At 28.4% G+C, this 22,377-nt stretch overlaps 1 protein-coding gene across 2 annotated transcripts in view; it reads right to left on the reverse strand.

Annotated features, from left to right (window-relative positions):
* Window positions 1-5,281: 5,281 nt before the first annotated feature.
* The window catches only part of LOC118451619 (uncharacterized), a 44,183-nt gene continuing 27,087 nt past the window's right edge, over window positions 5,282-22,377 (reverse strand). Inside the window, exons 9-25 of one of the 2 annotated variants that reach the window (XM_085654892.1) lie at window positions 19,276-19,393; window positions 18,391-18,935; window positions 17,097-17,408; window positions 16,622-16,992; window positions 16,421-16,548; window positions 15,652-15,772; window positions 14,684-14,847; window positions 12,381-12,579; window positions 11,836-11,988; window positions 8,474-8,767; window positions 8,111-8,252; window positions 7,303-7,481; window positions 6,992-7,181; window positions 6,740-6,893; window positions 6,515-6,638; window positions 6,089-6,237; window positions 5,282-5,812 (exon numbers count right to left, since the gene is read on the reverse strand). In XM_085654892.1, coding sequence (XP_085511018.1) covers window positions 5,624-5,812; window positions 6,089-6,237; window positions 6,515-6,638; window positions 6,740-6,893; window positions 6,992-7,181; window positions 7,303-7,481; window positions 8,111-8,252; window positions 8,474-8,767; window positions 11,836-11,988; window positions 12,381-12,579; window positions 14,684-14,847; window positions 15,652-15,772; window positions 16,421-16,548; window positions 16,622-16,992; window positions 17,097-17,408; window positions 18,391-18,935; window positions 19,276-19,393 — 3,532 coding nt within the window. In that variant the 3' untranslated portion in view covers window positions 5,282-5,623. Of the gene's footprint in view, window positions 5,813-6,088; window positions 6,238-6,514; window positions 6,639-6,739; window positions 6,909-6,991; window positions 7,182-7,302; window positions 7,482-8,110; window positions 8,253-8,473; window positions 8,768-11,835; window positions 11,989-12,380; window positions 12,580-14,683; window positions 14,866-15,651; window positions 15,773-16,420; window positions 16,549-16,621; window positions 16,993-17,096; window positions 17,409-18,390; window positions 18,936-19,275; window positions 19,394-22,377 lie in introns of both variants that reach the window. The other variant, XM_085654893.1, reaches the window with a different exon arrangement.

Consider the following 22,377-nt stretch of genomic DNA (forward strand, 5'->3'; position numbering starts at 1 on the left):
AATAATATGCTGTTATATATATATATATATATATATATATATATATATATATCAATCACTAATTGTATAGTTAGGACTTGTGCGCAGAGCACAAAAGCAATCACATTCAAAATATTCGAGCTACGTTTCTTGAAAACTATTCTAAAGAAAAGCGAAGTTTTCATCTTACTTTCAACATTAACTTACATCATTATAATATCATTTGTCGAATTCAAGTTAGAGTTTCTCCTTTTTTTTCTCTCTCTCTTTCAAATGCAAAAATCGAAGGATAATTTTGTCAGATTTTATCAAGATTCAACTTTATAAAATTATCCTTCTCATTGCCATATTAAACTATTATATTATCTATGTACTTAACATTGATTATTATCAAGTGTGTACTGTTAATTCATGAGATATCTCTTGAACAAAAATAAAATTAAATTATATATTTACTTAAATACTACAAATTCAAATGTTATTCAATCTTGCGTATAATTCTTTTAAAGTATATTTTTTTATATTTGATTGATTTTTATAGTATATCGTTGAATTTTTCTTAAGTAAATATATACTTCAATAACTGTGTACGGTTTTACACAAATATAAGTATTTATCCACTAATAATTTAACAAAAATAAGATATAAGAATTGTTTTGTTGAAAAATTCAGTACAGAAGTTTTGGAATCATTAAAAACATTCCAAAAAAAAAAATAAAGAAGAAAGAAACCTCTCTTTTTATAAAAATGAATTCTATAAAGATATCATCTTTTATCTAAGAACATTTTCTAATATAGATTATATCTTATTTACACTATGATTTAGTTAGTTTTAATATATAATTAAGGTACAATTAACTATATATATATATATATATATATATATATATATATATATATATATATGTATGTATGTATATAATTCTATTTAACATTGACTTCACAGGAGTAGTTTTACGCATTTTTTATTGTATTCTTTGAGAAGAATTTCTTCTTATAGAAATACCTGTACTTTTGTGCGCGCCATTTTTTCACATTTTTTAAAGTAACTTTTTATAACACTTATATAAACTCTTATATTCGTAATTATTAATTTCTAATACAATAACAAGGATGTGCATGTTATATGACAGTTAGCGAGATCATATATTTATATATATAATATTCTAATACTTTCTAAAAATATTAAAAAAAAAAAAAAAAAAAGAAAAAAGAAAAAAAAAAGAAAGAAAGTAGAAAAAAATATACTACATTTGTTAATTAAGTACAATGTTGAGTCCAAAATTTGTTTATCCAACTTATATATGCTATGTATGTTACTATTATATTTACTACTATTAGAATTTACTTATTCACAGCTATGGCTTGTTTAAAATAGTATATTGACTACAGGCATTGACTTATGTATTTTTTGGAGTAGAAAAATTTTGTTTTCTCAAAATCATTTCAATAATATAAAGTTGTTATGAGGAATAATATTGTTAACTTGAATATTATTTGATCTATCTCTTTTGCAAAAATATACTATTGTTTAATTAAAATATGTGATAAAATTTCTTTCAATAATTTGCCTTGGTTATAATGATGTTTAGTCAGAATTTTTCAATATCATTGAAAATTTCTATTCACGGCACTATATTAATTAATCTCTTTTTTTTTCCTTTTTTTTTTTTTAATATGTCACTAGAATTGTCTTTTTTCTTTCAAGGCATTATGTAAAAAAATATATCGAGTCTAATTACAAAAAGATTAACAAAAATTTTATAATTGCATGTCTTGTCTATTCCAATTTGGAAATATGAAAGAAATAAAATCTTTTTATATAAATAATTTACATTTTCTTTTTTTTATGATATATTACATGCTTGCAGTAACATTTACCGTAATATTGTCATATAATTATCATCATTTTATATTTGTATTTGATTAAGCATATCCTTATAAATTATCCAATATCTTATTATTAATTTTCGAATAAATTATTCTACCATATTTATTTATCAGCCTACATGCAAAAGTAATATCGCATCTAATTGAGATTAAATATTTACTTATTTTTTAATGAACGATTGTTTGTACCAAAATTTTTTTAAATAAGTTAAACGTGTAATAACTCAGAAGAAAATAAAATTTTCAAATATAACTTAATCCACACAATAGTATGGATGAATATTAATTAACGTGACATTAACATGACATTAGAAAAAGATGTTTTCTTTTTCTTATAGATAATAACAATCTAAAGCTTATTCAATATTCAACAGACGTTATATTTGTCTGTTGCACATAAAGAATGCTTTTATACTAATAGTTTTAACGAATATACTATTATAGTAATGACAATGACTACTTGCTGATCACATGCAAATCTTATATTAAGCATTATATATATCAACCTTAATTAATAATTTATTGTCCATATGAGAACATCCCTAATTGTATTTATTGTCTGTTCACACAGTATTGTCGGTTATTATTATTATTATATTCATTTCTTAATTTAACACTAAGCGTTGTCTGGATACTAAGGAAGATTATTATTGTCAAATGTTTTCTATTATTATCAGCAAATTCCTTCATTCAGATTATTATCGAATGAAAAATATTATAAAATAGGAAGCTTCTGCTGTTGCTATAAAAATTTTATTGTAATAACATTATTCAAAATTTGTCAATGATTGTAAGAAGTATGTAAATTGAAAAAAAAAAAATTACAAATTATAATCAAGTTATATAGCAACCAACAATACTATCATTTTTCTTTGGTTTTTTTTTCTTTTTCTTTTTTTGTTTATATACTTAGAAAAAATCTAAGTCTCATAATTCATTATGCTCTACTTTCAATAAATAATATATCATAAAGTATATTCGTTTAAAAACTATTTTCTTTATGGTGCAGATCAAAAAAGTGCTGGGTGCAAATTATTGTCCCTAGAATTCAGTCAACATTATTCTTATCTTAATACTAAACAACTGCATAAAATGTATATACGATTTGAAAAGCTGAGTATACGTATTTAACTATTTTTTTTTCCTAATTATTATCTTCACAAGTATATTTCAATAGTTGTGTTATACACAACATTATAGAAACATATATATGATGTTATTAGTATTGTTAATGCATCATACATATAATGTGATTCCAACTGGGAAGAAAACTCTGGAATAAAATTTATAACAAGTACTTACTGTTTTAAAAATTTGTTTCTTTAAACAATTGTAAGAAAAACTGTGACTCTCTTCTACCCCATTTCTTTCTCTTTAATATATTTCAGAGAAATAAATATGATTAATAAATTTATGATTTAAGATTTAATGCAAGTTTCGATGTTATGAATATTTGTTATATATATATATATATATATATATATATATATATATATATATATATATATATATAATACATTTAACATTATATATAATAATTTGTCTAAATAAATAAATATATAAAAAAATTCTTAATATATAAATTAAAATGAAATCCCTTCTTTTGTATCTCTTAAGCATGTCTAATAAAATGAATGTATAAAAAATTTTGAAGATATTTTGCTTAATATGAAATCTAAATTATATATGATATTACTGCACACTTGGTAAATATCTACGAGTATGTATATATATATATATATGCTTTCATAGATTCCTCGTTGATATCTCATTGTCACACGAAACGTCCATTCGTATCAATTAAATCTTAAACTCATTTAATATTATGCCTTTTTTTCTTTTTTTTTTTATTTTTTTTTTTTTTAATACTATACTGCATTTTATGCAATTATACGATAGATACTCTACTTGCATTGTGTGTTAACCATTAAAAATACTTTTATATAAAAGTACAGTTTTTTTTTCTTTTTTTCTTTTATGTCACACACATACACACACACGCACGCACACACATACACACACAGGTAGTCATTATCAATTTTTTCCAATCTTTCTTCTTTAATAATCGATTACGTTTGTCAATCTTCGTTGAAAAGAATGATCATTGGCAATGTTTTAATAAAAAAAAAATTAAAAAAAATAAAAGAAATAAAAAATATATATATATATATAAATACACATATGCAGAAAAAGAAAAAAGATTAAAAAAAGGTAGAAGAAAAATATCAAATAAATATTGACGTCCCTTTAAAAGCGCGCGCGCTCGGGCGCGCACGCGCGCACACACGCGCATTCTATAAAGGATTGATTTTGACCACTTGGTGGTCTATATAATACACCTGGCACGTTAAAAGTTGGTGATAGCGTTAAAAAATGTTTTTAGGCGCATTAGATGCGCGAATATATTTTTAATTTTCTTCATTAATCTTACTAATCTCATTTCTCAATACCAAAGGTACATTTTTACGCATCGATTAAACTTTTATATATCATATTGATTTTTTTTTATTCTTTTTTTTTATTCTTTTTTTTTCTTTTTTTCTCTTTTTTTTTTTTTTTTTTTTTTTTTTCTAAAAAAATGGCAACGCGTTTTACTCTCATTATCTGAACTTCAACTTTATGGGAGAAGGATCAATCGCATTCACGCAATAAGCTTAATATAGTTTCACTATACGAGAAAATCTATAAACACTACTATGTTTCCAATTATTTCATTTTTCTTCGTTCTAATTGAAATGTTTGCTTTTTTTTTCTTTTTTCTTTTTTTTTCTTTTTTTTTTTCGTTTTTTTCTTTGTAATCTAAAATTGCCATTTCTTTCTTTTCTTTATCTCTCTTTCTCTCTCTCTCTCTCTTAAACGACACTCTCGTTTCGAGGAACACTCTTCCATTCTCAAAATCATAGTCTTCTCATCATCATTATCATCATTATTATCATTATCATTATGATTATCATCGTCATCATCACTAGCATCCAATTGAATCAGACGTATTCATTTGCACAATTCTAATTTCTATTTCCCATAACTTTTATACCCCCCTTAAATTACGGACAATATCTCGTATAACAATCTTAAAACGTCTGTAAAAAATGGATACACTGTGACTCCACAAAGAGAGAAATCTACAAATTGAACAGGATTTTTTTTATTAAAACATAGTCCACAATTCCTTCAATATTATAGTTTATGAAAATATCCTGTAGGAAAGAAGCTCGAAAACGATTGTCGTATAGGTTTTACGTTAATGCTTCGAAACATAAAAAATAAAAAAAAAAAAAGAAAAAGAAAGAAAAATAAAAAAAGAAAAAAAAAGCAGCAGTATTCTAATCCTGATATAACATGTAAAATATATTCACTTTGAATTTTTGTAAATCCTTTTTTTAGGCGTATGATTTAATTAAAAAAAAAAAAAAAAAAAAAAAAACGACGTCCCGTAATTTTTTTTTCTCTCCAGAATTAATTAACGTTAAAATATTAACGACCATATATTAATTAGGAAGGGGTCGTTAAAATTTGCAGAAAATATTTGTTTACAATTCAAACTCCGGGTATATAAATATTTTTTTTTTTTTTTTTTTCCCCCCATGATTATTGTCTCATTATCATCTTGCTATTCCAAGATATATATTTAATATTTCTCCATTTGTTTTTCCTGAACTGTTTTAAAGGACTTATTATAAGATACGTTCTTCAAAAAGAAATACCTTCCCTTTTTCGAATAATATTTCAATTATGTTTGAAAGAAGTGCTTTCATTATGGCTCGTCCTTTTCAGAATACTTGGCCATTTCATTTCGAATCCATGGGACGTATTTTGGTACATAGGCATAAACACCCGGTAACTTTGGCCGGGCACAATCTATACCCCAACTTACAATTCCACCCACGAACCATTTCTCTTTGTCATCTTTGTCTTGACATAATAGAGGCCCTCCAGAATCGCCCTTCAATCAAATATACATGTTTTTATTCTATTTACATTTCAATTACATAAACAAAATATACTCCTTAGATTGTAATGCATGTACAATAAAAAAAAGCTCTTGCTTTGAAACAATCGATTGACTTTTATGCGAAAGAAAGAAGAAGAAAAAAAGAAAAAAAAAAGGAAATAAAAAGAAAAGAAAGAAAAAGAAACGAATTTATTTCTTTATTTGTTTGTATGTTTCCTTTTTTGTTTTCTGTTTTTTGTTTTTTTTTTTTTTTTTTTTTTTATTTACCTGACAAGCATCCTTCCCACCATCTGGATAACCAGCGCATATCATACCGTCTGTTACATTCAATTCCTTGTAAGCCAACCACATATTACAAACCTGTCTGTTTAAAACAGGAACTTGTACCTCATTTACAGCCGGTTCGTATTCAGCTTCTATAATTAATCGTCTTTATCATTTCGAAGTTTATTCAGAAATAGATTTTTTTTTTTTCTTTTTTTTAATATCGTTCTATACAGATGTGTGTGTGTATATATATATATAACGAGAGATGTATATATCGATTCGATTCAATTTTGTGTATTTACCAAAGCATTCAATCTTATTTACTCGATTATTCGCTACGAGAAACACTTTACATTTTTAAAGCCTCCTCTAGATCGATTTACTTTTTCTAGTGAACGATAGAAATTGATTCGTTAAAGTACTTACCCTGTGTATCGTTCTTCTTACCCCAACCAATTACTGTGCACAGTGTCGCAGGAGCAAGATTGGTTGTAGCATTAGGTAGGCATACTGGTCTCAAATGTTCATGAAATTGAACACGTTTTTCGAGCTGATAATAATACAAATATAAAATCATTATTATTTTTAATGATTCGATATAAATTAAAAAAAAAAATGTAAATTTAATATAAATTAAGATTCGAACTATACCTGACACAAAGCAACGTCGTTATCATGAACGACACCTAAACTATAATCAGGATGACGAATAACCCTTTTGATCTTTAATTTCTGACCAAGATATGTGTGACTGTGTCTTCTGGTAATACCCAATTGAATTGTCCAACCGGATACATCCGAAAGACTGTAAATATTTTTTCTTTTTTTTTCACAAATTTTTAATTACAAGTCAATCGTCGATACGATTATGACGTTTGGATTAGAAAAATTATCTCCTCTTACTTTCCGACGCAATGTGATGCCGTTAAAACCCATTGATCAGAAATGAGTACTCCAGCACAATAAAAAATTTGTTCGGGTCCACCCAAAAGCGCTGCTAAAAAGGGCCAATCACCTGGTGAAGCTTCTACGCCACCGACGATTCTTGTTTTAACATTTGAATTACCATAAAGCGGAAATCTCCTTCCACATGCTGAAAAGCATAACATACTTTTTTACAAGGCAGACCATTATTTTTTTGTATATTTCGTCGAAATAATTCTCATTGAAAAAAAAAAGAAAAAAGGTCACGATAAATATACTTTGAAATTCACCGTATTCGGAACAAGTGAGTTTTACTGTCGGATAATCCTCATCCTCTTTTACGCACGCTTGAAATTTTTTCAATAAACTTCGCTTTGGTGTTAATCTCCGATACTGATTCGATTCATTGAAGGCTTGAATCATAGTCAGGTTACCATCTTTGTTAGAAAAATCCGATGAAAGAGCAACACTAAAAAAAAAAAAGAAAAAAAGAAAAAAAGAAAAAGAAAATATCAAATAAATTAATATTTACAAGTGTAATGTTGTAAAAGTTATGATAAATTCTAATCATAAAAATCTATCATTTAATAAAATTTCGCCGATTAGTAAATTCGTTGAAGCTTAATTGATAAAATTTTAAATGATAAGAAAAGAAGAAAAAAAAAACAAAAATAATTCGGTCATGTAACATTATTTTCATGAGGCATAATAAAATTTAATTATATTGGTATATAATAAATTATATTCATAAAAATTATCATTTATATAATAAAAATTGATAATTAGCAAGTACGTTAAAGCCCCTAAATTGATTTGTTTTACATAATTTAAAAAAAAAAAAAAGAAAAAAGAAAAAAAAAGGAAAGAAAGAGAGAAAAAGATCAAGTAAATAATTCAACCTTGTCAGCTTTATCATGACATATATAGTAATATAAAAATATTTCTTATAAAGGGGCGAGAGAGAGAGAGATAGAAAGCGAGAGAGAGAGAGAGAGAGAGAGAGAGAGAGAGAGAGAGAGAGAGAGAGAGAGAAAGAGAGTAGCGAGAAAGTGTGGAATAACATTGATATAGAGAGAATGAAAGGTCAATAAGTCTTACGTGTAGCCTAGAAGGGAACAAATAGCTTGGGCGGTGACGTGCATCTTTGGTGGTATACAAGCTGGCATAAATTTACCCATTTCTGCGTGATAAACTTCAAGAAGTCCTTTACCAATGTCACCATTTTTTTGGCTCAGTTTTACTGACAACAGCAAAAAATATTTATATATATAGAAAGAGAGGGAAAGAAAAAAAAAATGTTCATGATATTTTAATTTAAAATTTTAAACGTGTAAACGTGTTCGAAATATTTTTTCTTTCGTCCTTATAAGATTAAAAATAAAAAAGAAATAAAAGTGAATAAATAAATAAATAAATAAATAAATAAATAAATAAATAAATAAGAGAACGAAATAATCTTACAGCAATAACGTTCGTCCTGTCCCCAAGGACAATCCATGACTCCATCGCAAATATGACTAGCTGACATGCATCTCCTTTCGCCGCAATGTAAAGTAGCCTTTGATTGAGTACTCTTTGACAGAGTAAATTTCCTTTTATCTCCTTTGTTACTATTATTAAACTTTGACAAGGAAACGGAACCACACTCGCCGCACCCGATCTCGTCGCTGTGATCGGCGCAATCCAGATGACCGTCGCATCGCCAATCAACCGGTATACATCGGTTGTCGTCGCATTGAAAACCACTGGTGCATACTGTAAACATACAAGTGGAATTCTAAAAAAAAAAAAAAAAGAAAAAAAAAGGAAAGAAAAAACTACAATAAAAAAACAAAAAAAAAGAACACGCGCTAATCCATTAAAGCACAGATTTTATATGCTCTGTGAAAAAAAAAGAAAAAAACGAAACACACGATGAATTTCGTTTCTAAAAATGTTAACAGATAAAAAAAAAAGAGAGAGAGAGAGAGAGAAAGAGAGAGAGAGAATATATATATACATATATGCATATAGTATTCATTGATTTTTAATGTCGATCACGTTCACGCAAAACATTCCACTAATCTTTAAAACTTTTTTTATTTAATTCAATTTTATTTAATTCACTTCTCTCTTTTTCCCCTTTTATTTTATTTCACTTTATTGCATTTTATTTGATAATATCAAAAATTCTCCCCTCTCTGCCCCCCCCCAAAAAAAGAAAAAAAGAAAAAAAGAAAAAAAAGGAAACAAAAATATTAACAAAATGATCTCGCATAGACTTATATTTCGTAAATCATAACGATCTAATTAGTTGAATTGTTGCCATGAGTAGATTTGCATATTCACTGAAGGGGTTTTGGGAATGGGATTTTAGGGGCTAGGGGGAGGGAATAATAGTGGAAACAGGGCAAAACCACCAATTCTAACTGCGGTAATGTTGCCTAGCGAATATAATCCACTGTGCGATAGTTTAATATGAATTTAAAATCTATCTTCTTGTGTTATAATAGCTATATACTCCAACTGTAACGTATTTCTATATATTATTTGTGTACAAGGTAACAACATGTGTTTGCAAAAGCCACCATGCATATACTTTCATGTATGCATGTATGTATATATGTATGTATGTATGTATGTATGTATGTATGTATGTATGTATGTATGTATGTATGTATGTATGTATGTATGTATGTATGTATGTATGTATGTATGTATGTATGTATGTATGTATGTATGTATGTATGTATGTATGTATGTATGTATGTATGTATGTATGTATGTATGTATGTATGTATGTATGTATGTATGTATGTATGTACTTTTGCAAATACGGCAATGAGAGTTTAATGGAAATATTCTCTATATCGATATTATTTTCGTAAAAAAACATAGATTTTTAATGAAGTCGTTTATAATTACAGTTTTTCTTTCTTTTTTTTCTTTTTTTCTTTTTTTTTTTCAATTTCTTTTCATAATTTTTTTTTCTTTTTTTTTTTTTCTTTTTATTATTATCGAAAAGCAGTCGTCGTTTTCATCCTCCTTGAAAAAAAAATTATTAAATAAATAAGAAAATAAAGAATAAAAAAGAGTAAGATCAAGATTGCGTTAGAAATTAATAAAAGAGAGAGAGAGAGAGAGAGAGAGAAAATGTTGATCAAACGAGGATGAAAAGGAGATAAGCGAAGAAAGAGAAGGCAAGGATTAATTGCAAAGAGGGAGGTGAAGGGAGAGAGAGAGAGAGAGAAAGAGAGAGAGAGAGAAAGAGAGAGAGAGAGAGAGAGAGAGAGAGAGAGAGTGTATACATTGAAATTACTGAAACTCCTCTGATAGGCAAACTCCAATAGTCCTGGCACGCTTTAAAGCCTTAATTAAGCGTAGACGCAAATGACTCGATTTATCGTTGCGATTCGATCTAGAACACCGATCGGCCGATTATTCGACGCGAAAGACCATCCTGCTATTCTCGATCAATACCTGCCCTCTCAATCCCGCCAATGTTTGCTTTAGCAATTGCAACTCGTGCAGCACTATTCAAATGTTCCTCATCATTTCATATTTTCTACCTATTTCAATACCTAAGAATAAAGGGCCAATGCATCTTATAAAAATTTATCAAACAGGTACTTTATATTTGTCTACTTATTTTATGTATTATTAATTTATATAAACTGTCTTTAATTTATATATCTGTAGATCGTGTAAAATGTAAAAAAAAAAAAATATATATATATATTTTAAGTAAAATTGATGTATATTGGATGCATAATATGAGATTCAGTTTCAATATAAATTCCCTTCAGAAGCTTAGAGATACTCTAGAAAGTAATTACGAAATGTTACCCGTTGTCCATTTATACTAAGGAAAATGTAATCTCAGTTGGTATCGGTTTTGTTTGTGGTGAGCAAGTACACGCTATAGCAAAGCAATTTTGGTCCCTGCGAAAGTGTTACCAAGTAGAATTCATTAAACAGTTACAAGCCGTGGTTTTAAGATGAAAACGTTGTATAAGCGTTATTGATCTCGTTCGGCACACCTGTTGCATTAACTACGTTAAGTATGCGTACGAATTCTGTACGTTATCTTTTTATACTAAAAATATACATACGTTAATTCAAAAAGATACGTGAACTTTCAACGAATTTCAATTATATCAAATAAGAATATTCCTTTTAAACGATAAATTTTAATTCAAGTTTGATTAAGGTTCATATGATTTTTAAGCAACGTAAATGTATAAAGATTTGTAATTTTTCAGATCGTATATTATTATTAAAAATAATTAAATAATGTAAATTTTGCGTATTAATTCAAACGATTAGATTTATATGATTGATTAACACTGCAAATTTACAATGATTTGTTATTTTTATGAATTTTGTAAGTTTCACTTTGTAAATAACAAAATTTAACGATCACATATTTTTTTAAAAATGTTTATCTATTTATTATGAAAAATTCAATAGTCACGCCATTGTCATCGTGAAATTCTCCCTTAAGGAAATCTAATTGTCAGAGATGATGCTCCATTTTACTAAAGCCCTTAAACTCTGGAGCTGTTATAATCTCGTATGCCGACTGACTGCTCCGTCAAGATTATTTTAATCCTTCGCTTATCCAATTCTTAATCGAGGATTCTCAGCTCTTTCCCAAAATTAATTTTATTGAATACTTCAAGGTTTAAATACTTTCGCAAAATATTTTTCATATGGGACGTTAGTAAGATAAAAATATTATAAAATTAAAGATTTAATGAAAGATAAAGAAAAATATGGTGCAACTTTTGCATTTGATTGTCCTCTTTTGATTTTCGATCAAATTTATTATCTTAACAACTTACCCGGTTTCTGAGCTCTCGCGTTTGTTTCTATCACTTCAAAATGGCCCACGCAGACATCTGGATTATCATTTTCCGGAAATAAATCACATTCGAGATAATCCGGTAGTGCCAAGCTAAAGACTTCGAGAAAGAAACCACAACGCCTTTTAGTTTCTGTAAAATAAAAGGGGAAAAAACAAACAAAAAATGTTCATCAATCTAAATCATTATTATATTATTTATCATTCGTGTATTAGTTTCGTATGAATTTCATATTGAAAAGTAATCGAAAATTATTTGAATTAAATTTATTTGCTTCGTTGTTTTGAAATTTATTTTCTTTTTCTTTCTTTTTTTTTTTTTTTTTTTTTTTTTTTTAATTCGACTCATTTAATTTGTATATGAATGTGAAAAAAAAAGAGAATGAATAAATCAAAATAATTCCAAACGTCTTCTCTTTTTCAATTCTGCTACAAATTCGATTTAATGTCAACGTGAAAAAAAAGAAAAAAGAAAAAAGAAAAAAAAAACAAAAGAAAAGAAAAAGAAACCAAAAATAAACTTACCAGAACAGAGACTACGACAAGGTCGGACCAAATGACCACGAGATCCACACTTCGGTACGAAGATACTACATAGAAATAGAGCTGCCAATTCGTAACACCTAACATCTACGACGGACTTGTATAATTGCAATTCTTGTTGAGCGTCCCGTTGACCAAAGTTACCCATGAAATTTGGAAAGACCGTGAAGTTGTAAGGGACCTGTAAAATAAGATCATACGATACGAATGAGAAGAACTCCTTCTATAGCTTATCAATGACGAAATTTATAAAGGGCAAATAATTGTTCGATTATTTTGATACGTTTGATCGCCGATACGAATAAAGATAAACGAAGAAGATAAAAATAAAAAAACGATAAATAAATTCAAACAAGAAGAAAAGAATGTAACAAAAAAGAAAAAAAAAAGAAAAAGAAAAAAAAAAAAAAAAGAAAAAAAAAAGAAAAAGAAAAAAAAAAGAAAAAGAAAAAAAAAAGAAAAAGAAAACAAAATAATGAAAAAGAAGAAAAAAGAAAAGAAAAAAGAAATAATACACTGGCAGGGATTTATTCGATTCAACACGATCGACATGCATACATACATACATGCATACATATATACATATGTTAAGTAACGTATACATATATATATAAATGCATATATTCCGTTGTAATTCCCTGCTCTTTCGAAACGTACCGCGTAAATATCGCTCCTAAAACCAGTCGTTTTTTTCGCCGAGTACGCCGATTATTCAGCCGAGTTGCTCGTTCACGTAGCACAGGGATGACGCGAGAGTCGTTTTATGAATTTTTAATGGGAAGGCTTTTCGCAAAAGAGAGAGAGAGAGAGAGAGAGGACTAAGCGAAAGGTGACACTTGAAAAAGGGTCGACAAAAAAAAGGAAAAAAAAAAAAAACAGAAAGAAAAAGGAGGAAAAGATGAAGAAGGAGGAGGAGAAGGAGGAGGAAGAGGAGGTGGAGGAGGAGATGGAGGAACATGAAAAATTTATTTGAACGACGGAAATGTGAAATTATCGTTGAAGACGTCACGCGCGCGCGCACATACGCACATCTATATTCTGGAAACGATTTAAAAAAAAAATTTTTCTTTTAAATAAAAAGAGGGAGAGAGAGAGAGAGAGAGAGAGAAGATTCGAATGTTATAAACGAAGAAAAAAAAAAAGTTGTGAAAATAATTCAGTTGCCATAATGCGTACTACTATAATTAATCTACATTACATAACCGAGCTTCGAATATTCCGAAATATATTACTCTCTCGAGGCGTATTTAATTCGGTGTGTAATAATATCGTCGCCACGTCGCGTGAAACCCCGGAATCTCGCGAATGAATTCCGTCGGAAGACGTTGCTTGCGATCGATTAAAGAGGAGATGGCTACAACTGGTTACGTTTTAGAGCTCTCGCGACACATGGGGCCACTTTAAATTATACGTTCGATAAAAGATTATTTTCAATTTACGTTTAATATAAACCACAGGATTATTAGTTCCTTTTCTTATTTGCATTCGCATTTTCTCTCTTAATTAAGACAATTTTATTTCGAAGTGAAGAAGAATGGAGGAAACGAAAGGAGAAAATGAAAAAAAAAAAAGAAAAAAGAAGAAGAAGAAGAAAAAGAGGAGAGAGGAAAGGTGAAAAAAACGGGCGCCGTCACGTGACTCGTTTTTCCCTTTTCGTTTAGCCCAACGTCAATTAATTTCCTTTCACGGTACCGAGATAATCCGAGGAATTATTTGTTGAAAGTTCTTATACGTCTCTCTCTTTCTCCCTCTCTCTCTCTCTCTCTCTCTCTCTCTCTTTCTCTCTTACTCTTCCACGTTGTCCTTGATTATGCGAATGCACGTCGTACCATAATAGAACGAAATACAAATTTCTTCTTATAACGGGGGATGACATCAACTAAATATAACAATGATCATTCAGAATATCTATTTTATTTCATAGTTGGTTATATATGAACGAAAAGAAAAAAAAAAAAAAAATAAAATAAAATAAAATAAAAGAAAAGAACTTTGTGGAAACATAATTGAATTATTTCGAGAGAGCAACATGTAAAAACGTGCAAAAAATTTCGTTCTTTTTTTTTCTCTCTCATCGTCATTTATTGGGAAATTTTAGGATCAAGATGAAGATCAAGAGATTCCAGTTCGAAAAAAAAAAAAAAAAGAAAGAAAGAAAAATAGAAACAGAAAAAAAAAACGAGAAAAAGTAAAACAAATAAAGCAAATAAATGGCGAGGCAGATAGTCAAGGCGATTGTCATTTAACCGATTTCATCCTGTAAAACAATGGGGATTTTTAATTACCTTGTGATATTGACAAAAGTTGACTATCACCGGTAAACAGACACCCGGTGCAGGATTTTTCTCTTCTTCTTCTTCCTGTATTATCGAACGCGTTGGTTCGGTCACCGTAATGGCTCTCGTATATTCCGTTCTATTCTCGAATCTTATGGCAGTTTCAGGATACGCTGTGTTCAATGAAATGACTAAATCAAAATCAATTGCATTGATTATACGATGATCGGACGATAAAGTTCCTAAGGTGGATAATATTGCAATTATACAATATGAAAAAGATATTGCGATGTGATAAAGCGTAAAATTAATATTTTTTTTTTTTTTCGTGATAATCCCAAAAATTGGCCAATCGACATATAAAAATATTATTCTTTTTAATTATACGATTGAATTATTATTACTGTAATAACTAATTTGAATCGTGACATAATAGAATTGTTTATTTTATTATGCACACACACACACATACACACACACACACACAATTGTGTACAATCCTGTGTTTGCTGTAAACTTGATATTCGTATTTGAAATAGGCATGTGATAGATAGGAGAGAAACGAACAGGAAGAGAGAGGAAGGGGGAGGAAGAAAGTGAATGAGAGTGAGAGAGAAAGAGAGAGAGAGAGAGAGAGAGAGAGAGAGAGAGAGAGAGAGAGAGAGAGAGAGAGAGAGAGAGAGAGAGTATTATTGATCTTTTAGTACCACAAAGCAAATCATACGTCCTACATTGACATTGCTCGATCGATTGTACTAATACAAAAAATTTCTTTTATACGATCGTATAGGAGAAAAAGAAATTCTTGATATATCGTCAACCATTTCTTTGTTTATATTTTATAAATAAATAAATAAATAAATATATATATATATATAACAATTTTATGTGAACGAAGTATTAAATATTATAAAATAAAAATCAAAATTTATATGATATCTACCTTTGTCTTAATGTTTAAAATTATTTAAGCTTACTTTTATAATATGCATTCAATCCAGCAACAATAGCTAAAAGGGCAACAATATTGGCCAATAATTGCACGTATTTGAATCTTCCTCTTGTTACGTAATGACGATTAGCCATATCCTTGATTATCTGTAACAAGAAAAAAGAAACGAAAAGAAAAGAAAAGAAAAAAAAAAAAAGAAAAAAAGAAAAGTGATAAATTTCTTTGGCATTAATATAATACAAATCAGGCATGATACTCGACAATAAATAATTCAAACAGTTTAAGCAACGTTAACAATGATTGTGGTTACGTTAATGATACGGGCATCGTTGTAACATCAACGATTCACAGCGCTACGTTCAAATATTTCTGCTCGCGATAATATGTTGAATGGCTCACAATAGTGTCAAGTATTTAACGATGAGCATTAAACTAAGCCACGTAAATGTCCACGCAAATTACAATACCAAACTTCTATACAAAATTCTAAATACAATGAGGGAGAGATAGAAAGAGAGATGCGTATTAAATGCCACGAATGTTTCTTTTGTTTTCACGAGAAAATATAATTGAACGATTGTATCTAATAATAATTAATTTGTAACTTTTCTAAACACATTAATTTATTTTCTTTCTCTCTCAAAAAAAAAAGGAAAAAAAAAAGAAAAAAGATTATTTCTTCATAAAGGAATTTTCTTCCTACGCTAAAACGTAGGATCCTTATCTTCTTTCCTTCTCATGATAACCTTTCAGTTAGGATTTTTTTTTCTTTTTTTTTTTTTTTTCTAACTCACCTTATGATGCAAAGATGTACTGTTGCTACCATGAGTTCTAACGATCGTTTGTAGACTAGCCGGTGTGCTTGTAGATTTTGTTATTGGCCTACCCGATGAATTTTCAGGTTCATGAACCAAAGCTCTATCTATAAAATAGTTCTAATTATATCATTAACTATAAAAACAAATATGTATATATATATATATTAGATATATTACCTGGCACTTTTCCATATTTATGTGGAAGCAAGGGTGCTTCCATAGTTTTGTTTGTGTAACTTGGTGAACTGGTTTGACTAAAACTATCGGATGAAACGTTGCTATCCTGTCTGACACTGATTGGTTTTGGCACATAATTTTGACAAATCGTACTACTAAGCGGCGGAGGTAGATTCGTTTGCGTTGCCTTAGGTAATTTTTCTAATTTCTCGATACCAGATCTTTCCTTTCTCGAATTATGTTGTAACATGTTCCTGGCCCTTTCCATATCGGTCTCATATTTTCCACGCGTCGATTGATCGACGATAGATCTTTGATCGGACAATATTCGTCTTTCTAATTCTTGTGGTACCCTTGAAAGATCTTCGTATCTATAGGACGATTTCATTTCGATATTGCAAAAACTCACGTATTTGTTTATTAAAAAAAAAAAAAAAAAAAAAAAAAAAAAAATTATAATAAAAAAAATTTTTACCTAGATATTGACCTATCTTTGTTCAAACGTCTCTCCATGTCCCTATAACGACGTTGATCATCCTCCTCGTTTTTACTCTGAAGACGTCGTTCGAGATTCTTCGAGGCTGCTTGAAGTTCCTCAAACTTAGATCTTTTCTCTTCTTCTCTATACGATCTAACCAGTCCTACGAACTTTCGTTCCTCCTGAAAAGTGTCTCTAGAAGGAGACTCAGACATTTCTTCTTCGGATATTCCCTCCAATACTTCCTCCTCTATGCTATCCTCAATGCTTTTCTCTTCTTTCCTGAACTTTCCTCCTGGGTGTTCTTGTCTGAGTGAAAAATGTTCAATGGTTTTAAACTGATATAAAAGAATTTATATATATATATATATATATATATATATATATATATATATATTTAATATAAGAGATTCTCATGATATATTTTCATCATTTAGCTATAATATAAAATTGATCGTTTAGGTGTATCGCATGTACAAATTATTCTGTCTTGAAATGCATGCATATAATAAATGCGTTACGTCGCTTTCAAAATATAATGTATTTAACGCGATCTGTGCATTAATATAAATTAACATAGGTTTATGTTAATAAAAGAAAAAAAAAAAAAGAAAGAAAAAAAGAACGCACAGAAAAAAGCCATCATAATGATAACTAATTAAAAGATTACAAAATAATTTACTATCATTAAATAAATATAGCTGGTCAAGCTGAAACGAGATAAGTCGTATAAACACGCTAATTGATGATTAAAACTGTTAACGTTAAGTTCCACTTGTACGGCAATATAATCGAATACTTTACCAAGATTAAGCTTCGAATTTACGCTTGGTTTGACGAACCACTTCTAAGTGCAAACGTCTGAATCATTTAGGTCAAATTCGAACGTAGTATCTACCATGTAAAGCGTGTTTAATGTTGAACCGAGTGGACTTGACATTGTTGGGATAAATCATCGCTTTTGTGCATTTGGAAAATTTAGCTAGCTAGCTAAAGAGATTAGTTCCATTTAAAAAAAAAAATTCTTCAAGCCTTGCGATCTTTTATCATAACTCGACGCGAACAATATTCATTTTATCGTGTTAATATCGTATAACAACTTTCAGATCTCGTTTAAAGGATTAATTATTTATTTAATTTCTTTAAAAAAAAAAAGAACGAATTACGTTTAAAAAAAGAATTTAATTCTTCAAGTCAAAATATATATACATATGTATATATCGTAGATATAAAATTTAATTAATAAAAAAAAATATTGAAATACATTATAATAATACTAGCACGTATTTACCTGTCATTTTGAGAAGGGATATTTTGTCGTTGTCTATTCTCTTCTCTACCACCTAATATATCATCGAACTTAGTTTCGTTGTTCTTGAGAGTCCTTTCGTGAAGGTTCTTCTCAAGATCTCGCGAAGCCTTTCGAAGCTCATCGAGGCTAGATTTTCGATTCTCAAGCTTTTCCTCATCCGGGAAATTGACTTTGCTGAAGTTAGCAATGAAACCGTTCTCATTGGTGCTGACCACGTCCTTCGATTCAAAAGCCAAAGAGAAATCCTCGGTGGACGGTTGAGTATGCGTTCTAAATGGTCCAAGGTCTATCAATTTCTCATCGATCGTTACCGTCTGATTCCAAGTAGGAGTGCCAAGATGACAAGCCGTTGTCGGTGACGATGACAAAGATGATGACGACGTTGGATCATTATTAATTCGTTGATTCGTTGATGAATCATCTTGTTGCCTGTTACCATTAATCTTTTTAATTGGAATTGGTTTCTCGTTTTTGGATCTTTTTGGTATTGCCGGTGGACGTAATGGTATTGGTGGTGGTGCTACCTATACATTAAATAATACACATATTTTATTAATATTAAAAAAAAAAAAAAAAAAATTGGAAAGAGTAAACAAAAAAAAAAGATTGATTTTAAAATAAATGATAGTTCAATACTTGTTATACATTGAAGAATATAAAAATGTTTGTAATTATCGGATATGCCGATATTTTTATGTATATAGACACGTAGATATTTGTTCGTGTAAAGATCATTTTTGTGGAAAAAATGAAAAGAAAAAAAATATTATATAATAATTCCATTTCGCATGTGACTTATTTTCAATCGAAATTTAAAAAAAATATCCATCCCTTTTACGATATCCGTCAAAGAAATATATTTACCGTTGGTGTGGCTGAATGGCGACGTGGAATAGGTGGTGGCACATTATTTTCGTTGGGTGGTGGCTCCGGAAGTAGAGATGCTCGTGTTGGTAATCCGACGCTATGAATTCTACTCTGTCTGCAACAGAAGAAAGGATCTCTCCTCTTTACAAATGGTCCATCCTTTCGATTCCATTAGTATGCTATTACATAAATAAATCAATTATACGAATGAAAGAATATAATTATAATTTAGCGGCATATAATTATTAAATATTAGTTATATTTATATTAAAATTTTTTTTTTATACAGAATGGGCCAAAAGTTTCTAAACGATTTTTAAAAATCAATTATTCTTATTCTTATTCGAGATACTTTACAAGTTATATTAAGGCTTTACATTATATAACTTAAGCTAAGATTTGTTATTGTTAAGATTTGTTATATTGTTATTTGTTAACAAGCTAAGTTTTACAATGTAGCCACAAAAAAAAAAAGAAAAACAAAGATTAACCTGAACGAACTTTTATCTTTCTCATCTTTTTTAGATTTCTATCACGATGATTCGATTGTCTGAAAATGATGCCGTCAAATTTCTAACATATATTAATTATTATAATAATTATAATTTCTAACATAACAGAAAATTAAATACACGTTTACAAATGAATTCTTTTTCGCAAACAAGTGCAAGAAGTTTTTTTTCTTTCTTTCTTTCTTTCTTTCTTTATTTTTTCTTTACTTTTATCATCGATTTGACCCTGCCCTCTTTTTTTCTTTTTTTTTTTTTTTTTCTTCTCACAGTTGTAACCTTAAGCTTCTTAACAAGCCTCTTGCTAATTTTACTTATTTTCCTTATCTCAAGGCTTATATAACGTAATGCTCCTGTAGGATCTGTTAAAGCTAAAGATTTCGTATTAACGTCGGATTTGTTCAAGATTCAGCAAAAGTGTTAGAAACAGAGCAAAGTTTCAAGAACTGCCTGATATCGACATTAAGAATCGGAAAAAGTTGAAATTGATTGAAAAAGAAGAAGTAGACAAAGTCCAATGAATATAATTGAAATCTTTGTAATTGACACAAATTATTGAACACGACGATGGTTTAATATAATATCTATGTACGTGACTAGAATTAATTAAAAATTATGTTCAATAAAATGTACGCTTATTTTTTATATATCTCAATGAAACAATAAAAAAAAAAAAAAAAAAAAAAAAAAGAAAATAATTAAACGAAAAAAAAAAAGAAGAAAGAAAAAGTAATAAGAAGCAAAATTACCAAAAAGCACATTTCAATGATTGAATGAGTTTAGATTAAAGTGAACACACGCAAGTTGTATATAAAATGAAATCCAATTAAAATGTAATTGAAATTTTCAAATAATTTGATAAATTATCGATAGAATAATTATTTACAATTAGTATGATATTTCCATGAGATTAAAAAGGTCCAAATTTAATTCACTTTATCAAGCGTCTAGCGTGATAAAACAAAAATCGTAATGTCCAATAAAATGTCCAATAAAATGTACGATAATGTTTATTGTATTTTAACGAGGAAACAAAAAAGAAAAAAAAAATAATAATAAAAATTAGCAAATATTTGCACATTCTGATGGATGAATAAGCTTAGATTACGGAGAAGACACAAGTGAACCTAAAACGATGCGTAAATTCATGTGAATAGATTTTACATATTCTGAATATCTATTTCATATGCATCAGCATAGTCTCTCCTTCTTACTCGCCTTACTGTTCGTTGCATCTTAATTCAAAGATTGTTTACTCAACTGGCAAAGTTTAACTCTTGGAAGCCCATGGATGCTTCGCAAAGTAATCGAAATTCATTTATTATTCTATTCCATGACTGAGATAGAATCGATTTGATAAGTAAACTATTATAAATTTTATATAAAAGAATTTATGTATACCCAAAAAATTATCTAATTATAAATTAAATAATAAAATTTTTCTCTAATATCTAACATGTATATAAAAATTTAATTTCTATATTTTAACAAATATAATTTCAATAAAAGATTATTCAATTTTCGTTTGTTATTTCAAAGAAATTTAATACATTGTTGATAAATCATTGAATTTAATCTATGGTATAAATCGTTAGCTATAGAGTTAATAGAAACAAAACTGTTCTATTGTTCTAAATTGCTCATCTTCCTTCATTAATCAACAAGAGTATTACTATGAGAACGTCAAATTATCTACGATACAAATATATCATATATACGTGTTGAATAATAACGAATTAAACGAAAAATATTCTAACACTTTATCCAGCATAAAATCGTAACAAAAGAAATATTAAAAGAGGTTTTTTTTAATTTTTTCATAAAAATATGTTTCTCACTTGCTTGGCTTTGAAACGAAAAAAAAAAAAAAAAAAAGAAAGATCCTAAAACACCTCTTAGAAATCTCTCAAATTTAAAACGATTAAAAGAACGATGATATAACGGGTGATTCCAGGGTACATCATTGACAAAAGAAACAGATGCCGCTGGACAAAGTAAATTCGTAAATTCGATTTTTATCGTCGTAACATTTGCTATAATAACGATGATCATAAGAAATGTAATAAAAAAAAATTTTTTTTACTGCTCGTAATAAAGAAAACAATTCATTAAGAGAATAATGATCCTTATATCGATATAAAACTTTGAGAGATAATATTTTTTCCTTAGAAAAGAGAGATGAGATTATTTCGACGAAATGAAATGTTCTACTTTGTAGTACATTATAACGAACTAGATTGAATCTTTATGCTTGCTTAAACTTTAAAAACAAATTCTCGAAAGAAATAAAAACAAATTTTCATTTCGAAAATTAAATCTCAAGTTAATATAATCCGTCTATTTGTTAATCATTCCTCAAAACGAGCTCGATAGTTAATTTTAAGCCTTGTTCCATTTAATAACTTAACGTTCTAACTATAAAACATCATTAACGAAATTTCTTATCGATGATTAACAAAAAAAAAAAAAAAAAAAAAAAAAGAAAAGAAAAGAAAAAAAAAGAAGAAAAGCGATAAGAAGCACAAAAAAAAAAGATTTTACAAAAGGAACCATCGTAAATACGATCATTAAAAAGAAAAAAAAAAAGAAA

The sequence above is a fragment of the Vespa mandarinia genome, chromosome 2, assembly GCF_050613455.1.
Source record: "Vespa mandarinia isolate Hongniang chromosome 2, ASM5061345v1, whole genome shotgun sequence".
Lineage (NCBI taxonomy): Eukaryota > Metazoa > Arthropoda > Insecta > Hymenoptera > Vespidae > Vespa > Vespa mandarinia.